The sequence below is a fragment of the Phyllopteryx taeniolatus genome, chromosome 16 (assembly GCF_024500385.1).
Source record: "Phyllopteryx taeniolatus isolate TA_2022b chromosome 16, UOR_Ptae_1.2, whole genome shotgun sequence".
In the NCBI taxonomy this organism is placed as follows: domain Eukaryota; kingdom Metazoa; phylum Chordata; class Actinopteri; order Syngnathiformes; family Syngnathidae; genus Phyllopteryx; species Phyllopteryx taeniolatus.
The window spans coordinates 3720804-3744933 of record NC_084517.1 but is presented as its reverse complement, the minus strand read 5'-3'; the positions used below and the strand labels follow the sequence as shown (position 1 = coordinate 3744933).

Below are 24130 nucleotides of genomic sequence, written 5' to 3'. Positions count from 1 at the left end.
TGAGCAGTACAAAACCCATTTCGAAAAAGGCTTTCCTTCAGTCGGTGGACCTTAACATCGATTTAATTACAATGAATTTCATTCATATTTTATTTTGAGCTTGTAGGATCAGCGAACGATCTTGTGTCGATCTTGTGATGAAACGTGAACCAGGGAGCAATAACGAACAATATATTCCCCATCCAGAAGATTGTTTGATGTTAGGTTGTTAGGTTTTCGTCCCCACCTGTTCTCGTCAGCCCTGTTCCTTGTGTCAACCAATCAGGTTCCCCCAGCCACTCGTGCGTTGTCCACCTGTGCCTCGTTGCCTCGTCAACTTGTTTGTATTTAGGTCCCTGCTTTCTTTCACTCTGTTATCAATTTTTTTTTTTTTTTTGTACATGCAGTATGAAGTAAATTTTTTTTTAAAAATGGGGGAGAATTTTGATTGCATTCATGACAGTTTGTGTTTTGTTAAGGAAAGGAGTTGAATCAGTACTTCTTTCCCCATGACTGCCAATTTACTATGAGTGGATTGTCTTTTTCGTTTTTTTGCCATTTAAGTCGCCATCGAACTGTTTCCCAGAATTAAAATGGTCTCGTTGTCTAACATCATCACTATCTTTAAGTGCAGTGCAAATGTTCAATACCAATAGTCATGCTTCCGCTATTAGCACCCCTAGCCATTCATACAGATACAGTGACTTTTTGCTTTGAGCTTTGCTTATGTGTGCATTAGTGTTCGTTTTTTTTTTGTTTGTTTGTTGTTGCCTTAGAAGCGCGCAGCAGGTTGACTCGGGTTTATTTTACAAAGCTGAGGTGTGGCGACATTTGATCTAGCCCAAGTGAGGACTCCGGTGGTCATCAAGGTCACCTCCTCTGCTCACATTCGAATATACACTTCCCTATACAGTATAAGCTCCTAAATTGTGCATTTGCAGCTTGAGTGCTGGCAACCAGCCCGTGTCTTTCCCATTATTGATGAAAAGAAATGAAAATGATTCTTTTAACTCATAAATCGTGCATTTGCAGCGTTAGGACCATGTCATTCCATGCAATCACATCGCTGCCTTTATAATAACAAAATGCACCCTGGAACAAAATTGGAACGAGCCAAGATACATGGGGCTTTATTATTTTTATTTATCTGTGTATATTTGATGACAATTACTTGGGTTGTAGGTCAATCATTAGGACAAAAAAAAACAAAAAAAAAAAACAACCTGTGATGATAATGTGGACCACATGCCGAAATTAAAGGAGTTCTTGAAGCCGGGGTAAAATGAAGGACAGCTGATAAAAGGGCGTCCACATGTTTAGGACTGGACCATAGCTTGGAACTCTGAAGAGGAGAAAGAAATAGAAAGTAATGTTTATTAGCTTGAGACAGACAATTAGTGCATGAGTGGTCAACCAGGATTGTCGGAATGAAATGCGATCCATTTGCAGTCTTATTGAAAATATAAACCCATCGAGAAATCCCATCACGTAAAGCTCTTGAAATAAATAAGACTGCTCCAAAATGATCGGTTTCTCTAATTTTGCTATTTTATAGTAGGTACTGGACATTCATTCATTCATCTTCCGTTCCGCTGATCCTCACAAGGGTCGCAGGCGTGCCGGAGACGATCCCAGCTAACGGGGTACGCCCTGAACCGGTCGCCAGCCCAATCGCAGCGCACAAAGGGACAAACAACCATTCGCGCTCACATTGGCACCTACGGGGCAATTTAGAGTCTTCAATCAAGCTACCACGCATGTTCTTGGGATGTGGGAGATAACCGGCGTGCCCGCAGAAAACCCACGCAGGCACGGGGAGAACATGTAAACTCCACACAGGCGGGGCCGGGATTTGAACCCCGGGTCCTCAGAACTGTGAGGCGGATGTGCTAACCAGTCGCCCACCGTGCCGCGCTACTGTACATATTTGTGTCCAATTATTCCTGAACTCTACATCGTACCGTCGACTCCAATGCGGCCGTCGCTGTCGTCGTCGGCGGTGTTCAGGAAGGCCTTGGTCTCCGTGTCTGTTAGGACCCGGGCGGTGGGAGAAAACCTCTGGAGGAAAAACCTGGAAACACAACACATCCACAGGGGAGATGTTAGAAATAAACATAAAAATACAATCTTGAATGTTTATATCTGTAGGATCGACTTGGCGTCTGATTGGGTCTGGCGCTCACTTGAGCTCCTCCTCCTCGATGTAGCCGCTTTCGTCGTTGTCCAGGATGCTGAAAACCTTCTTTATATCTTGGGCGGTCTTCTTGGTGAGGCCGCACACCTGGAAGAACCTCTTGGGGCAAAAGGAGTCTGGTGCTATAGGCGTGAGGTGGACCAACAGCAAAGCAGTGTCAGCAACATTGCCTATTGGAATCCTGGTAATTCTGTCAAATTATTTTATTTTTATTTACAGTGACTATTTGGTATAATGCCTATTCAGAAAAAAAACGAAAAAAAAACCCCAGTGCATTTGGCAACAATGAGAGGGATCTTGGTGGCAAGGAACTATGTTGAATGGGTTGAGGAGCTTTGTTTAGACAAAACCAGTCCATTGCTGCCATCTCATGGCATCTATAGGCAATTACATATAATTTTTTTTTCATTTTCACAAATGCACCTATTCACTGACTTTTGTTTTGAACCCCCCCCCCGCCCCTCTTTCCCCAATATATAATTTTTTTTCAGATTTTTTTTTTCACGGCAAATATAAGGTTTCGTAGATTTTCCGCAAAAGATGAGGTGCAAGATGATACCTTGGCAGTCCTTGATCGCACTGGCGACGGCATCAGCAGAAAGGATAGATGACAGCGGCATGTTCTTCAGCTGCAGGTGCATGCAAACGTTGAGCAATTATTGAATCATTATCATATTTTTGCTGCACGGGCGAGAAGTGCTAACAATCAGACTTCTTCTCATCCGGAGACGCAGTTCGGAATGTTTACCTTTTTTTTGCCTGATAATCCAATAACGAACTGGGACTCGATACGCCGTTTCCTTTGAAGGACGAGTCGACTTCAACGTGCAACGCACAAAATCTCCAACTTACCAGGTGAGGAGGCTCGTGGGCCAGTTGGTGATGCAGCAGAGAGCGAGGAGGTAAGGCTCAATGGTGACTGCCGTCCGTCCAGGTGGCTTATATAGGCCCCGGCTGCACTGACAACGCGCTTCACTTGAGTTACCCGTCTGCGGATCAAATTCTAACTGCCCCCCCCCCCCCCCCCGATCCAGTTTCCCAGGTACCTAATTAACCTTTACTATTTATAAACGCCCACGGCCGAAGAGAAGGGACCCGTGGACATCTGTAACGCCCTTGCGAAAAAGCAAATTCACTTCAAAAGTATCCTCCGCTCCCCACCCGTGCGACACTCCCGATTTCTTTCGCCTTTTCCTGAACACCTCACCCCCCCCCCCCCCCCCCCCCCCCCCCCCACCCCCCCACAACCCCCACCTACCTTCCCATTCATGGGTATATCCTTTTACAGGCAGCCGGACCCAACAGCAGAACACGTCGCCACATGCCTCTTTGAGGACATTTTAAACACAGGATGTCAAATCGCAAAATTGCACATTCTGGTCAAAGTCAAGTGATTGAATGTCCAATATTCATATCTCTCAAAGCAGTATAAAGAAATATGCCAAGAGGATAACAATTCTCAATTTGGACTGACACTGGCACAGAGGTATTCATTTATTTATTTATTAAATATAGATGCTAGAAGGGAAATACATTTATGTCAGTTTATCATATTTTAATCATGTGCAACCAATGTACATGATCGAATTCAATGCTTGTTTCACGGCGTAAAAAAAGGAACAGAAATGTGTTATTCTCTCTGCTCCTTTTCCATTCAAATGCTGTCGTTTCATGTAAACATGTCTTTTTCTTTTATATAATGAAATGAATTGGCCAAATGAAAAATGAATTGTAAAACAACAAAAAAAAGTATACAGTTGGGCATAATTGATGGTAGAGATAGAGATGTCAATGTAGTCTCGCCACGCTGCACTAGTTGCATATCTGTTGTTGACCAATACTGGCCGCTCACGCCACACGGTCGCATGTGCACCACTTGCACACTGACTGAGGAGTATCTGCAACATTTGCACCATCGCCATTGTCCCAGACTATCGCGCTGCTCGTCACTTGAAACTGCATACGCTCCTTGAGGTCTCGGCGCCCTTTGCGCAATGGTCATTGCGACGGACTGTTGCTACATTAGTCATTAGTCTTTTTGCAGAATTGTCCAAAAAAAAATTCTCAATGTCTTTATGGCTCAAAAGTGTTCTCAGTCGACTGTCTGTTGTCATACTAGACTGACTCCAACTACCGGAGACAAATCCCTTGCGTGATTTTTGGACATACTTGGCAAATAAAGATGATTCCGATTCTGATAAAGATGATTCTGATTCAATCAACCTACCGTGCATGATTTTGGGATGTGGGAGGAAACTCATATATAACTCATTTCAGCCGCTTGCACCCGCGATCTTGTTCTTTCTCGTTCTTGTTCTTGGTGAAAAAGCTCCTCGGTGACCTCAACCTCATTCCTTTAATATGTTTTCATACAATACTAGTGCTATTTTTCTTTCTTAAAGATTTGAAGAAAATGGTGGTTCTATTTTGGGAACTGTAACTGAAACGTCAACTGGAACACATAAGAGGGAGCATAACACGTAAGCGTGAAATAAGCGTGTAGCCTTCATCTTTGCCAACCTTCCTTTCCGCAAATCGCACACGGCAACTTGTTTTCCGTTTGACATCCTTTTTTTTTTTTCTTTCTCATTTGTGTAGAAGCCAAAGGGAGAAACTCAATCGTCTCCCCTAGAAACGAGACGGCGGACACCGGATCGAGAGCTGGACTCCACCCAGCGCATCCAGTGGCTGCATGCTGTCATGTGCCGAGCGCGATAGATACCTTTGCACACTATTCTGTTACCAGCGATCATTTATTCATTTACATTTGTTAATGTCAGCCCCCCCCCCCTCCCCCCCCCCCCAACATATATACGTATATTGTACGGGTGTATCGCAACACATTGGAATTGTGGAAAACTTCATTTATTTGAATATATTTTCAGTTCAGTTCCATAAGTGAAGCACGTGTACAGAGAGACCACTGCAAAATTATTAGATTGTCTGATATTGCTATTTCATTAGCCTAATAGTTAATAATAATCGCCTACGTCATTTTTGACTGACTGTCGCAGTGACAAGATAAAATAGCAAAGGTCTCGCTAAAAAAAAGTTGTTGTTTTTTTTCTTTGCATCTGTGCAGAGTGTCAGTTCTCCAGGTCATGGTAATTCGAAAAGGTCAAACCGAGGAAAGTGGTGTCTTTTTGACTTTTGGATTGTATTCAAACATGTACATCGGTCGCACAGGATTAAAATGTGGTAAACTAACGTATATTATTTTTTGATTTGAGAAGAGAAGAAGGGAAAATGACATCAGTTTACTACATTTTAATCATGTGCCACCGACGTACATGATCAAATGAAGTACTTTTTTTTTCAGTGTTGGAGGAAAAAGAACATTTTTGTTTTATTCTGATTGACTGATTTTATTTTTTCATCTTTTTTTTTTTTTTTTTTTTTTCCCAAGACAAGACAAAACCAATTATTATATTATTCAAGCATAAACCGAAAAGGTTTAGGCTTTTTAACTTTTTACCTGCCCCTTTCACTATATTTAAAAAAAATATATATATATATTTTTGTATTGTATTGACACCAATGTGTTTAATGAATCTATATAATATATGAGTTTCACTTTTCTAATTGAACTATGAAATAAACTTTTCGCACCATCGTCGTATTTGTATAGATTACGCTACTGTTCTGCAGTAAAACTAGTAAAACGAGTGGTACACGGACTCCCTCTAATGGTACATGAAAGAATCACAGCCTAAGTACAATTCATTAAATGTTTAATAACTGTGACAATTTAGGTACCATTTTAATGTAACTTTTATGTGTAATATTTTTGTATTGAACCATTATCTAAGGACATTTTTTTAAATTATTTTCCTATATTTAAGCGCAGTGTTGATTTTCAAACCGTCCATAAAGTTACAGTGGCCCTAGAAATTAAATACACAGGAGACATAGTGAGGAGGCTTCATTTGCATTTTACCAAACCAACTTGGTGCCTCAGTAAACGTGAAATATGAATTGAAATCATCGAGGCATTCCTGAGTTCTAGAGGTTTTTCTGCCGAGAGGCCTGGAATCAGGTCATTTGAATTTCTCCGCCTACCTCTCCGTTCTGAGCCAGCGCTGTCACAAGAGGGTCTTCTACATGGAGGCAACCAATCAGAGGAAAGGGGGGGCGGTTTTCGCCAAAGATGGACAAAGCGGATACAAAGCTGGGTCAAACAGAAGTAGCTGTCAGAGGGGCCTTTTCTGAACACTCGTATGACAAAACCAGTGTGGTTTTTTTTTTCTTTCTTTTTATGAAATAGACACTTTTATACCCTTTAAAAATTGTTTTCATGCGTTCTATTATGCAAATTATTCAAAGCACAAACATGTTGCTCTACATAGTGGAGAAGTTGGTGTACAGATTTTGAACTTCAATGTTTTTTTTTGTGTGTAAATGTTCCAGGGTCTCATTCGACTATACTGTAAGTTTCAGTAATATTATAATGACTTTTCTGTCTAAAAGCTCAAAACTAAATATAGGCCAAGGTTGACTCAGATTTATCAGTTCACTTTGTTAGGCGCATCTCATTCAATTCAATAGGCGTGGCGCCATCTAGTGGCTAAGTGTAAAGAGCTTTGATATTATGCGAAGGAGAAAGAATCTGATGATTTTTCCTTTTACTCATACCTTGACAAAATGAAAGTATTATATCAGCTTTCCTGTCCACAACTTTATTCGGTGCTTTTTCCAGTACTTGAAAGGACACGCGATGACCGTCCGATAAGACCGACCGTAGCAAAAGAACATTTATTCTTTTCCAACTGTATGTTCCTGGAAAGTGCATAGATTTTTACAAAGAGCAAAATTCATATTTTAAGACATGAGCACGACCGAACGACAAATCACAATCATCATTTTGTTGGACAGTGTTGTGTTGCGTAGGAGAAAACGTCTCTTAAGAAATGTATAAAAATGATTTATGTTCAAATGAAAAGGGGGGAGAGGCGGGCATTGTTGTTCCATGGGAGCATGTGCTGTTGGTCAGTTGCCACTTTATGCCTTAACCAAGTTAACGAATTCTGCAAGGGGGGGGGGGGGGGGGGGGGGGGGACAGAGAGGAAAACACAGCGTCAGCATTTATATTCCTTACAGCCAAGGGATGTGGAGAATGCTTTTGAGTCAGGCGCTCGAACCATCAATGCCAATCTTGCCGTCGCCATCGGTGTCACCGGCCTTGAGGAAAGCCTTGGTCTCGGCATCATTCAGGGTGCGTGCACCGTGCTTGAAGTTCTGCAGGAACAGCCTGTGGACCCATGGATTGTTATTAATGACCTTTATTTATTGTAATGTTATCATTCGTTGTTTTTTTTATTTTGTATTTCATTCTTTGTTGTATATTATATTTTCCCTGTTATATTATTTATTTGTATTTTATTTGTATTTTTAATAATCTATCAATCATTTATTTATTTAGATTTCATTGTACTTATTTTTTGCTGTGTTTATTTTTATTTCTTGTTTTTTATTGAGTTATTTCATGATTTATTTGTTTATTTAGTTAGTTAGTTATTAATTCCAATATTCTTTTCTTTTTCTGTTCCTGTTATATTTCTTTTCATTTCCTAATTTTAATTTACATATTTTATATTTATGGTTTTTTTCTATATTTAAAACGTGTTACGTTTATTATTATTATTATTATTAAGCATTTTATGTTATTTTTAATTTATCATTGTATTTTTCAAAATGATGCATGCATTTATTTATTTATATCGCTATTTTTATTTTTCCAGCTGATAAGTATTTTATCCTTAATTAACCTTCAATACATTCCATTTTCATAATACAGTATTAGTTATTGATGAATGTGTTTAATTGATTTGATACATTTTTAAATTGATCCTATTATCACGTAGGCACATTTACAGTATCAGTTTAATCAATGATAATTTACACATTTGTCCTTTGGTTTGTTCATTACTGCATTCTTTTATTTTATAGTCACTATTGTATTCTTATGCCAATTCCGATGCATGACAAAAATGTGTCCTGAAAATCGTACGGCGAAAGTCGTAGTCGTTCTCGCGAGTTTGTGCCTGTAATACATACTGTACGTGGGCGTCACAGCTCGCTAAAAAAAAAAAAAATTCATAAGAATATTGAGCTATTTGTCACTGTCAATCATTTGAAATGTCATGAAAGTTAAATGTGCGTTCATCGCAAGGCATTTATCACCCCCAAACCGAACAAGATAAGACAATTTGCGGCCGTTCTCTTACTTGAGCTCATTCTCCTCAATGAAATCGCTCTTGTCCTGGTCGATGATGTGAAAAGCCGCCTTCAAGTCATCCGTGGACTTGCCGGCCAGGCCGCAGGCCTTGAAGAACTTCTGGTGGTCGAACGTTCCGGCGTCTGAATTCAAAGTCCACGTGATTAACGCGGGAGCCCTAAAGAGATGTGTGTATCTGTGTGTGTGTGTCTGTGTGTGTGTGTGTGCGAACGCGGGGTTTTCTTGCCACCTTTGCATCCGTCCAGGGCTGCAGCGACCTCGGCATCATGCAGTATAGTGTGCAGGGTCATTGTGATGCGCTGCGTTCAAATCCAAGCGGATCATCAGCGGTGCGTATTGCAAAAGAGAAATCGTCATTCTTCAACGTTACCAGTGCTAACAAATAAACATGGCGATGCCACGTGCTGTATAACAGTTAATACACAAATAAATAAATGCTTATATATAAATGCTTATATACAATGCCTTTTTTTTTTTTTTTTTTTAGTTAAATTATTAATTTTTAAAATTATTATTATTCAACAAGTTGCTCAGTTTCGTTTGGCCCAGATCCGTCCAGAAATTGCAATTTTTCTTCACTTTTAACGGTTACCACAAGCATTTTGTTTAACCAAATCCCTCCTTTACATTGATTGGACAGTGGTTGCAGAGTAAAATATTTTACTTCTGATTTCACATTTAAACTTGTTAATAATCTTTTTTCTACATTTAAATTTGTTGTTAATAAACTACTCCATGTAATAACAACAATCCAATTGGTGGGCCAGTTGTGTAGCTATGAGATAACAGATGCCCTGTAAAAAAAAAAAAAAATCAATTTAATAAAAAAAAAAAAAAAAAAAAAAAAAAAAAACAGCAACATTGTTGCCATAAATGTCAATAATTTATATTTGGAAGTTTTTCCCAATTTAAATTACTGGTACAGTCACAACGGCGCTCTGAGAGAAACCATAACCATGATGTAGACCGTGACAAAAATGAGTTTGACACCCCTGCTCTATACCAAACGTTGAAATTTGAAAAGCTATTTTCGTCAAAAAGGACCTCGTTGTGAGTGACAGCTTCCATGTGAGTTTGTAACTCAATAAGTGACAAGAGCCACATGTCTTCTTCAAGACAAGCTGACACCTATCCTTCAGGGTCAGAGTTCATGTTATGCCATAAAATATATATTTCTCCTCTTTTTTTTTGTCATTCAACATTTAACGTCTTCTAGAATCAAACTCACCTCTGAGGGAGGGGGTCTTTGTTTTGGACGGTACGGATGATGCGGGGCAGGAGTCGGGCGGTCGACTGCAGTGATCGCCTCGGCGCCACCGCTGACCTTTTATAGGTTCGCATCATCGAAATCTGAGGCACTGGATAATTGACACCGCTCAAATGGGGAAGGGGGGGGGGGGGGGTGGGGGGGGGGGGGGTGAACATTTTGTCCCATCGCCAGAGAGCGCTCTATTTTTAAAGTTTCACAAACGAAGACGCTTAAAAGGTGCGTTTGAAGAAGTCTGTGCCCCCCCCCCCCCCACCCCCCCTTTTACACACACACACACTTCTTGCTAATAATAGTGCGACGACAGGCGACAAGGGGGACGAATTGGAAGTGGTGCTAGCAACGCACGGCCATTTTCGACAAGTGGTACCTTTGATTTTGAACGGAGGGTCACATTTTAAGACCTTGAAGCTGTAAACGTCAACTTTGATGCCGATTAAAGCGGAATAAAACCTGTGCAGTGAAGAGCTGTTTTTTGCACCCCTGCTAGAACAAACCGAAATTCACAAAAACAACCAAGGGGACCCCCGATATTTCTGGGTTTGACATTGCAGAATATTTTTCACATCGAGGTGGCGCTACTGTCCCATGGTCAGTTATCAGCTGTCACTTTTGATGCTAACAAGCCCCAAAGAGAGTCTGAATTTGATAGGGGCTGAAGCTAAGATGTTCAAAATACCTTTCGGGCAAGGTTACACCCCAGGGGTTGCGCAATTTGAGTAGAACCAGAAAATATGTTTCGGATTTAACTGGACTGACTGAAAGCTCCTGCTGGTCCTTGTTAATAGCTGGTTGCTAATTGAAAAAAGCCGCCCCGTGCCCCCCCCCCAATCACAATGTGGAGTCTCAATAGAAATCTTCATACTATTGGAACTGTGTGCAGTATGTGTGCTTTATTAGTATTGACATTTATGGCAACAGTGTTCGTTCGGACAAAAAAGCAAGCAGTTTTTTTTTTTTTTTTTGCTCCACAACAATTTGTTGAGTTGTTTTTCTACTTAAATCTTTAAGTTCAATTGTCGCAAAAGCAAAACTTAAAACATTTACCGCAATTTCTCGTGTATAATGCGCATTTCCCTCCCCCCCAAATTGTCAATAGTGCGCATTATACATAGGTATAAGGGCGAATGGAAAAAACCTTCACATTTTATAAATGTAAGCCGCCATCTAGCGGGTATGAATAAGCTGTACACTTTCATTCTAAAATGCCACCGCCACCTCGTGGTTATAAAAAAAGTGTAGCCTCCACGTTCATTCCAATATGACAGGGGGTACGTATGACTGCATATATGTACAGTTGTGCTCATAAGATTACATACCCTGGCAGAATTTGTGAAATATTTTTTTTATATGACTGATGACTGAACCACAACCATCATTCATTTCTTAATGGTTATGTTTTGTTTAATGATAATGTTTTTTCTGAAATGCTTGGCTGTTTAATTTGAATCCCATTCAAATAAAATAAAATATGTTTCGCCTAGTCCTTCATGTTTTCTTTCAAGAATTGTACCCATCTTACAAATTCTGCCTGGGTAATCAAACATATGAGCACAACTGTGTGTTTTCTCATTTACTAAATAAAAGTAGGGCTGTGAATTTCAAAATAAGAGCAAGTCAATTAAAGAAAGGATTACGTGTTCAAACAAAGTGATTCACTTCAGAATAATTCGAACTAACAAAATACAGATAATACTTCATGTTTTGATCATACGGGTGGAAGCAAAATCATGCATTGTAAAAATGCATTATACATAGGTAGAAGCGTTTTCCAGAATTTTTAGGTCAACTTTGGGGGTGCGCATTATACATGGGTGTGCATTATACACGAGAAATTACGGTAGTTGAATTGCCTAACCTGAAATTTGATCGAAGTTTGGGCTTTGGAAATTTGAGTTCACCATTTTTTATTTCTTTATTTCCTTAACAGTGAAGTGCTGGCCAGGTCACTTCCACTATTAACCTCCTGTATTCAAAAAGCCTGGCAGGTGCAGGCGCCGTTTTTCCCTGCCAAATTCCCGAGCCCATTCCGACGACATCATCACTGTGGCTTGTGTGTGTGTGTTAACTGTCAATCAGTGCACAAACAAGCGGCCACCAGAGAGATGATTTTTACACCAAAAGAGTATTTATTCCCGGTTTTTCACTCTGCCTCAAAAGTGCAGATGGTGTACAACTTGCACAGGTTCCCGAACATTCACACACAGAGCAGTGAAAAGATGTGATCCATGTTGCGAAATAGTCCCCAGGCAACTCATAAATAAGCTATAAAAAATATTCTTTCAGCTGATGATTACCGGATCCCGCAAAGAGGAGGAGGACTGTGAAATCAAGAGGATCTTGGTCAGGGGGACTTTATGCCTTGACGAGGGCACCAAATTCTGTGGGAGTAGAAGGGAAACTGACATAAGCGTTGGTGCTTAACCAATAGGAAGTTAAGATGGCTTTGGAGTTCCTTTTACACCTTCTTATCCCATTTCCATGCAACATGAAAGTTAATAAAAACACTTGGGAAAATGTGGATTTCTTTTGAAATGTTTGTGATTTCTTATTACATTTCTTGGGGGAAAAATTTTCAGTTTTTGACATTATTTCCTACTTACCTACTAATGATCTTTTTGTGATTTAAAATGTTATTTTTTTATTTTTTATGACAGTTCCAAATGATACAATGTTAACGAATGCTGATTCGTATTCGGATTGTTAAGCCTCGGTGGAGGTTCTGTTCCATGCGAAACCTAGTATTTCGAAGCAAGCGTGTGACGTGCACGTAGAAGTATGAAAAGAAGTCGTACCATCGATTCCGATCTTGCCATCACCATCGCTGTCACCGGCGGTGAGGAAGGCTCTGGTCTCCTTGTCGGTGAGCGCTCTGGCGGACGCGGAGAAGTTCTTCAGGAACAGCCTACAAACGAGTGGTTTTTCATTAATCAGCATTATTGTGAAACAAATGTATTTGCCACATGTGTGCATATATATACCGGGCCGTGAGGCATTTGCTACCGAGCCGCAGAGAAAGAATGACCAATTTATGTAATTTCTGTTGTGTTGCAATTCGCGTGTCCATGTGTTTCATTTTGAAAGTTGACCGGATCTTCTGCGCCGCAACAGCTGCGCGAACGCCGTAAAACTAGTTCTGCCTGTGTCGAGCAGAACCCTACGACTGTATCTGTATCAGAGCGGACTTGGTGCGTGAGAGTTAACTGTTTTGCGACAAACCCGGATTTTAAGTAGGACTCCTGATATAGTGTCGTTTCGTTCAAAAGAAGACATCTTTTCAGTAAACGTAATGAATTGAAATGAGTTTATGAAATTATTTTGTTCTTCGAGTTCTGCCGCCGTTAAGCCAGCCCGCTCGGACCGGAAACGGAAGCGTTCTGTGCTGCCTCGACGTGTCAATTGAGACGCGCAGCTGTTGCGGCGCAGAAGATCCGGTCAATTTTCAAAATAAAACACATCGACACGAGAATTGCAATGGAACAGAAATGATATAAATTGGCCATTCTTTCTCTGCGGCCCGGTAACAAATGTCTCACGGCCCGGTACCGGTATTGTATTGGAAGAAATTATAAATGAAAATCAAATATTATTCTTTCACTATATTTACTGACAGTTTATTAATTACAGTGACTTGAAGAGTTCATATTATATTTCTATAATATAATAACTCAACTAAAATGTAATATACATATAAAAATGTAATTACATTAGCTTTCTATGCATGTTCCATCAATTTCCACTATTTTCTAATTTAAAAAAAGATATGGTTGATTAGGCTAATAATCCCTGGATATATATGATACTTTTTCGAAATTTTGAAATGTAATTATTTTAAAATATTTAGGTATAATATTTTTGCTTAAATGCTTAAATTACATTATTTAAACTATTTAGGATAAATTAAATTGAAAAAAATATCTAGTCTACTGTCTAAATTTTATATTCCTTAATTGTTATTATCTAGTTCCTGCAAATACATATTTACATCCATTTTTGAAACATAAATTCAATCATTTAAAAATACTTTAAAAAAATGTGTACAGTAACATCTGGATTTTTAACTCCTTAGCACCTGTATTTTTATGGAGTCTTAACCCATTGGAAATCCACAAATCGTGAAGTCACAATATTCATTTTAAAAACTTGTCGTTTGTTAAATGTGTGTGTTTTTTTTGTTTTGTTTTTTTGTTTTCTGGAAACATTCACATGTGGCTTCTAGGCAACTTTGCAACCGAAATGGAAGGTTTTTGCGCGAGTCCGCCCTGTCTCACTTGAGCTCATCCTCCTCAATGAAGCCACTGTTGTCCTGGTCGATGATCTGGAACGCCTTCTTCACATCCTCGAAAGACTTGCCGGCCAGGCCGCACACACTGAAGAAACTCTTGTAGTCGAAGGAGTCGGCGGCTGCGAAGCGCACACACGCAGTTGAGCGAAAAACACCACGGAACAAACACCTGACACACAGACAGGACAGAGCAAAGAAATGGATAAGATAGGTTTACCTGCGCAGCCATCCAGCGCTGCTTTCACATCGGCTTCTTTGAGGACACCAGCGAAGGCCATTTTTTAATTATTTGTTTTACCCCCTTACCTACAAAGAGGGACAAACGACAGTTACCATAAGTTGGAAATTAATCACATCACAACAACAACAACAACAACAACAACATCAACAGCTCAGCTCACATCGCCCATACGTAATTCCAATGTAAATACGATAAGTCATGATCAACGACTGAGTCGATGCCAAACATGCTGCTGCGAGGGTCCTCACAACAAGATACATGACGTCACTGCCAAGAAAAACAAGGCGGCGCGTTGCAAGCGCGTTGGGTTGACGCCATCCAATATTTATTTCACTTCTGTACAAATGCCCATCATCCACAACGTCCTCCGGAGTCCTGCGATCCGAGTTGGCACAGTCGCCGCCGTACGATTATCATTGTAGTCCAGCGTGTCCTTTTGTGGATCCTCAGTGTGGGGGGGGGGGGGGGGGGGGGGGAGGCCTTTGGGGTGGTGCGCACTCACCTTTGACCTGCGTCGAGGCGAGTGAAAACACCGAGGCGGATTCCGCAAGTGAATGTCCCAACAGCACTTTGCTTGCCTCTTATATATCCTCCAGCAACACCATTTACAGAGCTTTGGGGTCGGGGGCGGGTGTCGGGTGCCAAGATGCAATGGCTTTCGAAAAAAAATGTGTCTACTAGTGCAGTCTATTTTTAGGGCAACAAATGAGGGATGCTTCCACGTGGCCACAGCACGCAGTCGCCCGCTGACTTCACGGGACAAAATTGCACACGTCTGACTTGGAACGACGTCAAACAGGATTCGAGCGTCATTCGAAGCGACTTGCAATCGAAAAAATGGCCGCGTAATGAGACCTTGCGGGCTATATAGTTTCTGCTCGTGGACCAATCAGGAAGGCTGCTCTCGGTTGCGAGTGAAACACGCGGGATGCGTTTATCCCTGTGATAACGACTTGGATCTTCATATTGCAGCCACATGCTCGTTGACACTATTGGGCCTCGAAGGTACGGCGCAAAACGTCCCGCGTCGACTTGATGTTATTTATTACAATTGATATGCAACATTATTTCCATATTTTCTTTCTTAAAATAAAGCCAAAAAGTACTATAAAAATTATGGAAAGCACAACTGAAATTTCTATGTTTACAGCCTATTATTTGCCATACATATGTGTTATTCATAAGTATTTATAATCGAATAAAGCTTTTTCGAGTTTCTTTTGTTTAGTTTTGGGTTTTTTTTCAGAATAAAGCCAAGCGCAAGTTCCACTTTTAGCACTTATATTTAGTCACATACATATAGACATAAGACCATGCATAAGAATTATCATTTAAAAAAAAGATCAACGAAGAGAAAAAATAAATAAAATCACAATTAAAAAAAACCTAAAACAAGATCAAGTTTAAGATTACTTACATTAAGGAGATTATTATATATCTTCTTTCTGCACGTCTGTATATTATATTTTATATCATCTATTACTATTTGTATTGAATCGTTATTTTTTACCAGTCTCTTAATACCGACAGAAAACACTATAAAACTGAGAAAGTTATTAAAAGTTCTAATATTTTCAGTTCAATTCTACCACACTACCAACATAAAGGGGAGGGGGCTTACAAAACAACTGATCAACATTGGAAAGAAGTACGCACAACTAATTCCTTAGATAAATAAATACAATTCAGGAAAACAAATAATTGAACAGTGTCAAATTGTATGCATAACATATCACACAAAAGAGAATCACATGGAAATAAAATACAGAAACAGATTAAATCACTTGAACAACAATGTAAAATATGATGCTATTACCTTCAATAAAATGTATCAATGCAGTCAAAGTAGTTGTAAAGTACCACCCCAATTCCAATGAAGTTGGGACGTGGTGTTAAACATAAATGAAAGCAGAATACAACGGTTTGCAAATCATGTTCGACCTATATTTAATTGAAAACACTACAAAGACAAGCTATTTCATGTTCAAACTGATCAACTTGATTGTTTTTAGCAAATAATCATTAGCTTAGAATTTCATGGCTGCAACACGTTCCGAAAACGTTGGGAAGCCACGCTGTGCAGACTGTGGTTTGGCATTGTCTTGTTGAAATAAGCAGGGGCGTCCACGAAAAAGACGTTGCTTGGATGGCAGCATATGTTTCACCGAAACCTGTATGCGTAACAGCCTGAATAAAGGGAGATGAAATGACCACTCAGACAACAATGTTTCTTCTACGGAAGCTCTACCGAGGTTGCGACATCGCGCCGAGAACTCCCGCCTCTGTCTTTAGCAGGCATAAACAGTCGATCGCCGATCGCTTTTCGCAAAGAGGCTAAACTAGCAGATCACAAACCTGACATATTGTACACGTGTAGAACAAAAGTGTTCACCATATTTAAACGTAAATACGTTTTTAACTTCCTCTAGAGCGCAAATCCTACAATCATCTCCATGAGTTTTACCTATTAATGAATTACTGACTTTTGAATTCTTTTATGACCTATCATATATGACTAATCTATCACATATGTACCTTTCAGCATTAATGGTGCCTTCACAGTTGTCTAAGTTACCCACGCCATTGGCACTAACATAGCCCCATACCATCACAGATGCTGGCTTTTGAACTTTGCGTCCATAACAGTCCGGATGGTTCTTTGGATGGTGTTTGATTATACTGATTGGACTTGATTAGGAAAGCCACACACCTGTCTATAAAGAAGCATGGCGGTGGTAGCATCTTGCCATGGGGGTGTTTTTCAGCTGCAGGGACAGGACGAACGGTGAATGGGGCCAAGTACAGGGATATCCTGGACGAAAACCTTCTCCAGAGTGCTCAGGACCTCCGACTTGGCCAAAGGTTCATCTTCCAACAAGACAATGACCCTAAGCACACAGCTAAAATAACTAAGAAGTGGCTTCAGAACAACTCTGTGACTGTTCTTGAATGGCCCAGCCAGAGCCCTGACTTCAACCCAATTGAGCATCTCTGGAGAGACCTGAAAATGGCTGCCCACCAACGGTCGCCACCCAACCTGACAGAACTGGAGAGGATCCCCAAATCCAAGTGTGAAAAACTTGTTGCATCATTCCCAAAAAGACACATGGCTGTTTTAGCTCAAAACGGTGCTTCTGAATACTTGATATTTCAGTTTTTCTTTTTTAATAAATGTGCAAAAATTTCAACAATTCTGTTTTTTTTTCTCTGTCAATATGGGATGCTGTGTATACATTAATAAGGAAAATTAACATTAATGCCACAGCCGTGAAGGCAATTGTCCTAATCATTTCTTAAGGGAGCTTAAATAATACAGTAAAAAATGTACGGGGCAAGTACGGGTTCTGACAGGGTCACCACAACTTGGGTCACAGTGGCCACCACCCAAAAAATGCTTAATCTCAATCGCTTTTGGTTTGCCTCTAGTTAATTCATTTCCCTTATTTTCCCGTCATTAAAAACAAGGGGGCATTGGGATCCAAACATCAATACATTTATTGATCAGTTCCAGGTAAAACGATTTAACACACATGGCTTCCGGAATTCATGTCTTCCGCAGCGGACATTTGATATCAGACCAACAAGGAGAGCAAGCAGGTAGGCAAGCAGGTTTTGAATATCTGAGGTTTCTGGTCTCTGCATGAAACGATCTGGTAAGTTAGGAATATCCATCCTGCTATTATTTAACACAGGGAAAGACAGTCATGGCCATTCAAGCTATTCTCTTTATTTCAGGAGATCGCAGAACTCTGCAGAGAAAAGAACAAAAGAGGAGGCGTTTACACGCAAAATACATGGGCACACAGCTTGAGTGCATACGACTTTTTATCGAGTGTGATTTCAGCACTAGATAGTGGATAGCTCCTTCTAGCCCCCTCTTCAGATTTACTATTTTTTTTCGGGTGGTTGGGGAATGGTCTGTCTGAATGCCTTGATCGGCTATAGCAGTGTTTTCCAACCTTTATCGAGTCGAGGCACCTATTTTAAACGTGAAAAATCTCACGGCGCACCTCCAAACTAAAATGGCACAAAAACTATGTACTCGACAGTATTCTACCGCTTGTAAATGATCATGACGGTCTTAATTTAAGCAGCAAGCAAATGTCAGGAAAAGCCTACCAGACCACCACCACTTTATTTTTGAGCAGGTGTGCGCTGACTCCCATTTTACACGAGTTTAAATGTGACTGGTTCATTCTGACCACAGCCACATCCCCAGTTGTAAGTGAGCGTGCAGACTTTTGCAACCACATTATCTCCATTGTTTATTTCTTTTCAACTTGACCTCTTGGAAAGATCTGAATGATTATTTCACAGGTATAGTACAAAAACCTAGCATTTTGGACAGGGGTGTGTAGACTTTTTTTTTTTATATCCACTGTATACTGTACAAGAAGTGGGTGTCCAATTTGATCCAAATTAGGATGACTGCTCGGCCTTGGCGGAAGTCTGCGCTCTACCGAGGTCCGCTGGAATTTGGACATTTTCCATGCACAAACCTTCCATCCCAATCTTGCCGTCGCCGTCTCTGTCTCCTGCAGCCATCAGAGTCTTGGTTTCAGTTGCTGTCAGCTCCCTCGCGTCGGGAGAGAAATTCTGAAGGAATAATCTGATGGAGGAATAAAATGATGCATAGAATCAATCTGTACTGATCAATCTGTGCAATTATCATTTTATACCGCAGGTCTAGTGACTGCCTTCAGTCACCCCTTGTGCGTTAATTCGCAGTTGTATCATTCAAAAAGTGACTTCTGCATGAGGGTTCTTACATGCATCTATCTGTGCCACCCTTCATCCTCGTTGAAGCCCTTAAACCACTCATGCCTACACACCAAACACACATACACACAGAAACATACAGCCACACACACACATACTTTAGCTCCTCCTCCTCAATGAATCCGCTCCTGTCCTGGTCCAGAACTGCGAACACACTTTTCCGGTTTGCTTCCGACGAGTCGACCAGTCCCACTTGTGCAAAGAAAGTTTTGTGGTTGAACGTGCCCGGGGCTGCGCAGTGATTAAAAAAAAACAAAACAAAAAAATCAATAAATTAAAGACAAAAGCAGTTGTTCTCAAAAATGTTTGCACCAAAACACTAATACAAAAATACTTACCTCTCCAAGTTGCACCATCAGCACCATCACCAGCATCAAAAATACAGTCGTGCCTTGATATACTATCTTAATTTATTCTGTGACCATGCTTGCGAGACAAAACACTTGTATCTCTAATATACGGACATACCGTACATGGAAACGGTCTCAGTTCCTCTGTGATATCAGTCTTTCTTCACAGAGGATAAAGAATATATGCCTGTGAGCATTGTTATATTATCTGTCTCCATGGGTTACTCCATTGTTTGTGTTCAAATATCTGTTGGTTAAAGGGTCTTAAACACCAATGAGTGTTAGCATTAAGCTAGCAGACTCTATGGCAAAGCTCTGTGGTTGTTCTAGCTACACAACGTGTCATTCATTTGATAGTAAGCTTCAACGGAGTTCTGCTCCAAGTTACCTGAATACTGTGAGGCTAAGCATTTTCTATCAATACTTTGTTACTGTACTTACAGTAAATAGATGTTTCAGGTATCTGTGCCTCACTTGAGTCTTTATTTTTCTGAAGACGTTTTACTTTTATTTGCTACATTTCCCGCTGTATCACAGTTAACCAATTGCTGATTGCATTGCAGTTTTTTTTTTTTTTTTTTTCATAATCATATCGCGCGCATTATTCGCCAAATCATGGGATTTTGAGTGGAAAACGCTTCCCAGCCTGAAACAGTAAAACTAGTGTTAAAAAAAAAATCATTAAAACACATTTAACAAGGAATCAAATGCACACAGTGTACAGCATAGATGTCAAACTCAAGGCCCGGGGGCCAGATATGGCCCTCCATATCATTTCATGTGGCCCGCGTAAGCAAATCATGGGGCATCTACTGCATGTTCTTCTGGACCAATATTTAAAATTGTCATCGCTTCTAATAACGCTGAGAAATTGCAAGCAAATCAGAAAGCTCGTAGTGATGCAGCTAGGCCGATGCGTTTAGCGTTTTGGACAATTTTCAGCTGTACGAAAACCAAGCTGATGCCCAAAAACTGGGCCAAAATTTTGGCGAAAAAAAAAAAATCAAAAACCGAAACATACGAAAAAAAATTGGGGCAGACGAAAACCGAGGTACCACGGTGTATTTAATATGATGGAGCGATAACACATTTATATGGTTCCAGAGTCATAACCGCCCTCTGATGGAAACCGTAACTAAAATGTGGCCCATGCCCAAAAAAAGAGCTCGACACCCCTGGTGTACAGTACTACCGTGCATTATTGTATGTTTAAGAGTTTGAAAGATGTTTAAGAGTATAAAAAGTGTTTACAAGCGTATGGTGGAGATTAATAACAGTCTGGGGATGTTCATACAGCGTTAATATATGTATAAGTAATACAAATATATCTATATATATGTGGTCTCTACTTCGCTGATTTCACCAATTGCGGGGGTGGTCCGGAATATTACAGTATTGCAATCCTGAATAGCGTGTGAAAGCATTTTCGCATCCAATGGCCTGACTCACCTTGGCACGACTGCACCGCAGCCTGGATGTCCTCGTCTCTCAGCGCCCCTGCAAATGCCATGTTGGCTCTCTTTCCTCTGCGCTTGCCCGAGGGAGTCACGCACATGCACAAAAAAAAAAGTGACAGTCGAGCCAAAGTGTGGGGAAGGTGTTTTCTGCTTTTCGGTGACACATTCGGCGGTCTGAATTTCAAAGCGCGCCCACGCATAGATTGTGTCCGTTTGTTTCATTTCACCGTGGCAAAAGATACAAAACACATTGTTTTCAATCAAGTTGTTGATTCATGCATCATTTTATCATTTGTTCTTGATTGATATTACCACACTATTGGGCCTTTATATTACTTAATGACTCTCTTTACTTAGTAAATTTGTGTTCCTGTTGTAAATCAATACTGGAATGACTCCAATTATGTGCGACAAATTCTTTGTGTTTTAAAATACTTGGCCAATAAAGATAAATTCCCATTTTTTTTCCATATCCAACATGCCTTTGCATAGCAGAAATAGCTCCTATAAATAAATTCATGCGGAATAAATAAACAAGGCGCTTACCGTTCTGCAGTCAAGCTTTTTGTTTGCACTCTCTTGTGTCTCGGTTTTCGTTCGTTGTGCTTCTGAGCCACCAACTCTCTCTTGCACCTCTGTGACGCTTTGTGCAAGGAGCAACCTAACGCATCTGTCATCAAACCCGAGGAGAGTTCCCCCACCTCATCAAAGCAAGTATCCTCCTCCTCATCCTCCTCTCCTCCTCCTCCATCAGTTAATCAGAGCACATAATTTCTCACTCGCATTGTTTTTTTTTTTTTTTTTTTTTGCAAGAATGCTCTAAACAGAAATAATTCAATCTTGGAATTTTTGTCGAATTATCTCCGGGTACTCCGGTTTCCTCCCACATCCCAAAAACATGCATGGTAGGTTGATTGAAGACTCTAAATTGTCCTTCAGTAGATTTTTCAGGTATCTGGATTTGACTTGAGTATTTACTTTTCTCATGACGTTATATTTTTATTCTATTTTTTTTTTTTTTTTTTTTTTTTTGCATACCGACTGTGTGGCCTTGGATCATTTTCTAGAAAGAACATTAATCCAAAAAAAAAACACCTTTTACACACATCTAATAGCATACTGGATGTACTGATCCAAGTGTGGACATTGTGTGTTTCTGACCTTGCCCTTGCAACACTGTTGCAAAATTCAATTTACTTCCATTTAACATGAGTTTGTTTGAATATGACTAATTCATTCCGAACGCAGCCAGATCCCCAGTTAGGGGAAGGTGTGTGCACTTGTTCAACCAGATTTTCTCAGTTGTTTATTTGTTTACTTTTACATCTCCTATCAAAAACATTTTGAAAAAAAACAAAAAAAAACTATTGAGTTGTACTGGTCAGAGGTCACAATAATGGTGGAAACAATTTTGGAAATGATTTATCTTGGTCTCATTTTTTTTTTTTTTCCATATCACAAGAATGTGGCATTTGAACAGGGGTGTGTAGACTTTTTATATCCACTGTATCTATGAAGCTGCGGTAAATCCATTTCAGATTTAATCATAGATTTCCACCTGACTAACTGAGACTGGCCGAAATACAAATACAGTAATCCTTTGTATATTGAGGCAGTTAGGTTCCGGACCACACTCCTATTAACCTCTACCATACGCTAATAAACACTTTCTATAGACTTAAAAAAAAAAAAAAAAAAAAAAAAGTACACTATGTACGTTTTATTAATTTAAATATATGTTTTCATGCATTTCGTTATTGTTTTTTTTTTTCAGTTTTAATGTTTTAGGCTAAGAAGCGTTTTATTTAATTTTTTTAAAAAAAATTTCACCACAAAAGAATTACAGCGTACACTCAAAATCTCACGATACGGCGAATAATGTGAGATATGAATATGGAGAAGAAGAAAAAAAATCCTCAATGCAGATAATCCACAATAGGTACAATACAGCAAGGGAACACTGTATGTTAAGAAAAGAGTACAACTATTTATTTTATTTCTTTTTATTGTATATGATTGAGAGTGCCGCACAGAAATGTGACAACGAACTCAAGTCAAAAAAATTGCCAGCTTGTTGTAATGGAATTATAGGTTAGGTGTTTAAGAAGTTGATCGCAAGAGCGAAGAAGCCGTTGGAATGTCTACTAGTTCTAGTTTGCATTGATCGGTAGCGCCTACCTGAGGGAAGGAGCTGGAAGAGCTGGTGACCGGGGTGCGGAGGGTCCGAGAGGATTTTGCATGCCCTTGTCTTAGTTCTGGCAGCGTGCAAGTCCTCAAGGGTGGGTAGGGGGGTACCGACAATCCTTTCAGCAGTTTTGATTGTCCGTTGCAGTCGGAGTTTGTCCTTTTTTTTGTAGCAGCACCAAACCAGACTGTGATGGAAGAACACAGGACTGATTCGATGACCGCTGTGTAGAAGTGCTTCATCAGCTCCCGTGGCAGGCCGTGTTTTCTCAGAAGCTGCAGGAAGTACATCCTCTGCTGGGCCTTTTTGAGGACAGAGTTGATGTTGGTCGCCCACTTCAGGTCCTGAGAGATTGTAATTCCCAGGAACTTGAAGGTCTCGACGGTTGACACAAGGCAGCTGTGGCGAAGGATGCCTCCTGAAGTCCACGATCATCTCTACAGTCTTGAGCGTGTTCAGCTCCAGGTTGTGTCGGCCGCACCGCAGCTCCAGCCGCTCCGCTTCCTGTCGATATGCGGACTCGCCACCGTCCTCGATGAGGCCGATGACAGTGGTGTCATCTGCAAACTTCAGGAGTTTGACAGTCGGGTTCGCTGAGGTGCAGTCGTTCGTGTAGCGAGAGAAGAGCAGCGGCGAGAGGACACAACCTTGGGGCGCCCCGGTGCTGATGCTGCGTGTGGATGAGGTGGCCTCCCCCAGCCTGACCTGCTGTGTCCTTCCCGTCAGAAAGCTGTAAATCCACTGGCAGATGGCAGGTGAGACGCTGAGCTGGAGAAGCTTGGATGAAAGGAGTTCAGGGATGATGGTCTTGAACGCTGAACTGAAGTCCACAAAAAGGATCCTCGCGTAGGTCCCTGCACTGTCGAGGTGTTCTAATCTGGCCACTTCTGTGTTGAGCTTGCACGTTCTCCCCGCACCTGCGTGGGTTTTCTCCGGGTAGTCGGGTATCCACACCCACATTCCAAAATCATCCATGGTAGGTTCATTGAAGTCTCTAAATTGTCCTTAGTTTGTGGATTTGAGTGCGAATGGCTGTTTGTCTGTATGTGCCCTGCGATTGGCTGGCGACCAGTTGAGGGTGTAGCTGGGATAGGCGCCAGCGCACCCGTGACCCTAGTGAGGATGAGCGATCAGAAAATGCATGGATGGATGGATGAT

General features: G+C 40.7%; 4 protein-coding genes and 1 long non-coding RNA gene across 8 annotated transcripts; 1 reads left to right on the top strand and 4 right to left on the bottom strand.

Annotated features, from left to right (window-relative positions):
- Window positions 1-1100: 1100 nt before the first annotated feature.
- Window positions 1101-3311, bottom strand: pvalb8 (parvalbumin 8). Of its 3 annotated transcripts, none has more exons than XM_061750281.1 (5): window positions 2925-3311; window positions 2733-2804; window positions 2163-2295; window positions 1941-2050; window positions 1101-1321 (listed from the first exon to the last, which is right to left on the bottom strand). In XM_061750281.1, the coding sequence occupies exons 2-5, from the start codon at window positions 2791-2793 to the stop codon at window positions 1296-1298; spliced, it is 330 nt and encodes a 109-aa protein (XP_061606265.1). In that variant the 5' UTR covers window positions 2794-2804; window positions 2925-3311; the 3' UTR covers window positions 1101-1295. The 3 variants fall into 3 exon arrangements, with proteins under 3 accessions (XP_061606265.1, XP_061606264.1, XP_061606263.1); XM_061750280.1 differs by having other exon boundaries at window positions 2733-2802; window positions 3026-3309; XM_061750279.1 differs by having other exon boundaries at window positions 2733-2802; window positions 2922-3302.
- Window positions 3312-3454: 143 nt separating this feature from the next.
- LOC133466116 (uncharacterized) lies at window positions 3455-6436 on the top strand. The gene is made up of 2 exons (XR_009784848.1): window positions 3455-4653; window positions 4772-6436. It is a non-coding gene; the product is annotated as an uncharacterized LOC133466116 (long non-coding RNA).
- Window positions 6437-6899: 463 nt separating this feature from the next.
- On the bottom strand, window positions 6900-9753 carry LOC133466114 (parvalbumin beta-like). Its single transcript, XM_061749492.1, has 5 exons — window positions 9637-9753; window positions 8638-8707; window positions 8398-8530; window positions 7312-7421; window positions 6900-7197 (listed from the first exon to the last, which is right to left on the bottom strand). The coding sequence occupies exons 2-5, from the start codon at window positions 8696-8698 to the stop codon at window positions 7172-7174; spliced, it is 330 nt and encodes a 109-aa protein (XP_061605476.1). The 5' UTR covers window positions 8699-8707; window positions 9637-9753; the 3' UTR covers window positions 6900-7171.
- Window positions 9754-11781: 2028 nt separating this feature from the next.
- Window positions 11782-14807, bottom strand: LOC133466115 (parvalbumin-2-like). The gene is made up of 5 exons (XM_061749493.1): window positions 14704-14807; window positions 14178-14266; window positions 13947-14079; window positions 12471-12580; window positions 11782-12056 (listed from the first exon to the last, which is right to left on the bottom strand). The coding sequence occupies exons 2-5, from the start codon at window positions 14236-14238 to the stop codon at window positions 12031-12033; spliced, it is 330 nt and encodes a 109-aa protein (XP_061605477.1). The 5' UTR covers window positions 14239-14266; window positions 14704-14807; the 3' UTR covers window positions 11782-12030.
- A 102-nt stretch (window positions 14808-14909) lies between these two features.
- LOC133466113 (parvalbumin beta-like) lies at window positions 14910-21514 on the bottom strand. 2 transcript variants are annotated; one of them, XM_061749491.1, is made up of 5 exons: window positions 21334-21512; window positions 20780-20856; window positions 19079-19211; window positions 18701-18810; window positions 14910-17950 (listed from the first exon to the last, which is right to left on the bottom strand). In XM_061749491.1, exons 1-5 carry the CDS (start codon window positions 21462-21464, stop codon window positions 17928-17930), a joined length of 474 nt encoding a protein of 157 aa, XP_061605475.1. In that variant the 5' UTR covers window positions 21465-21512; the 3' UTR covers window positions 14910-17927. The 2 variants fall into 2 exon arrangements, with proteins under 2 accessions (XP_061605475.1, XP_061605474.1); XM_061749490.1 differs by having other exon boundaries at window positions 14910-18810; window positions 21334-21514.
- Between the last annotated feature and the right edge of the window lie 2616 nt (window positions 21515-24130).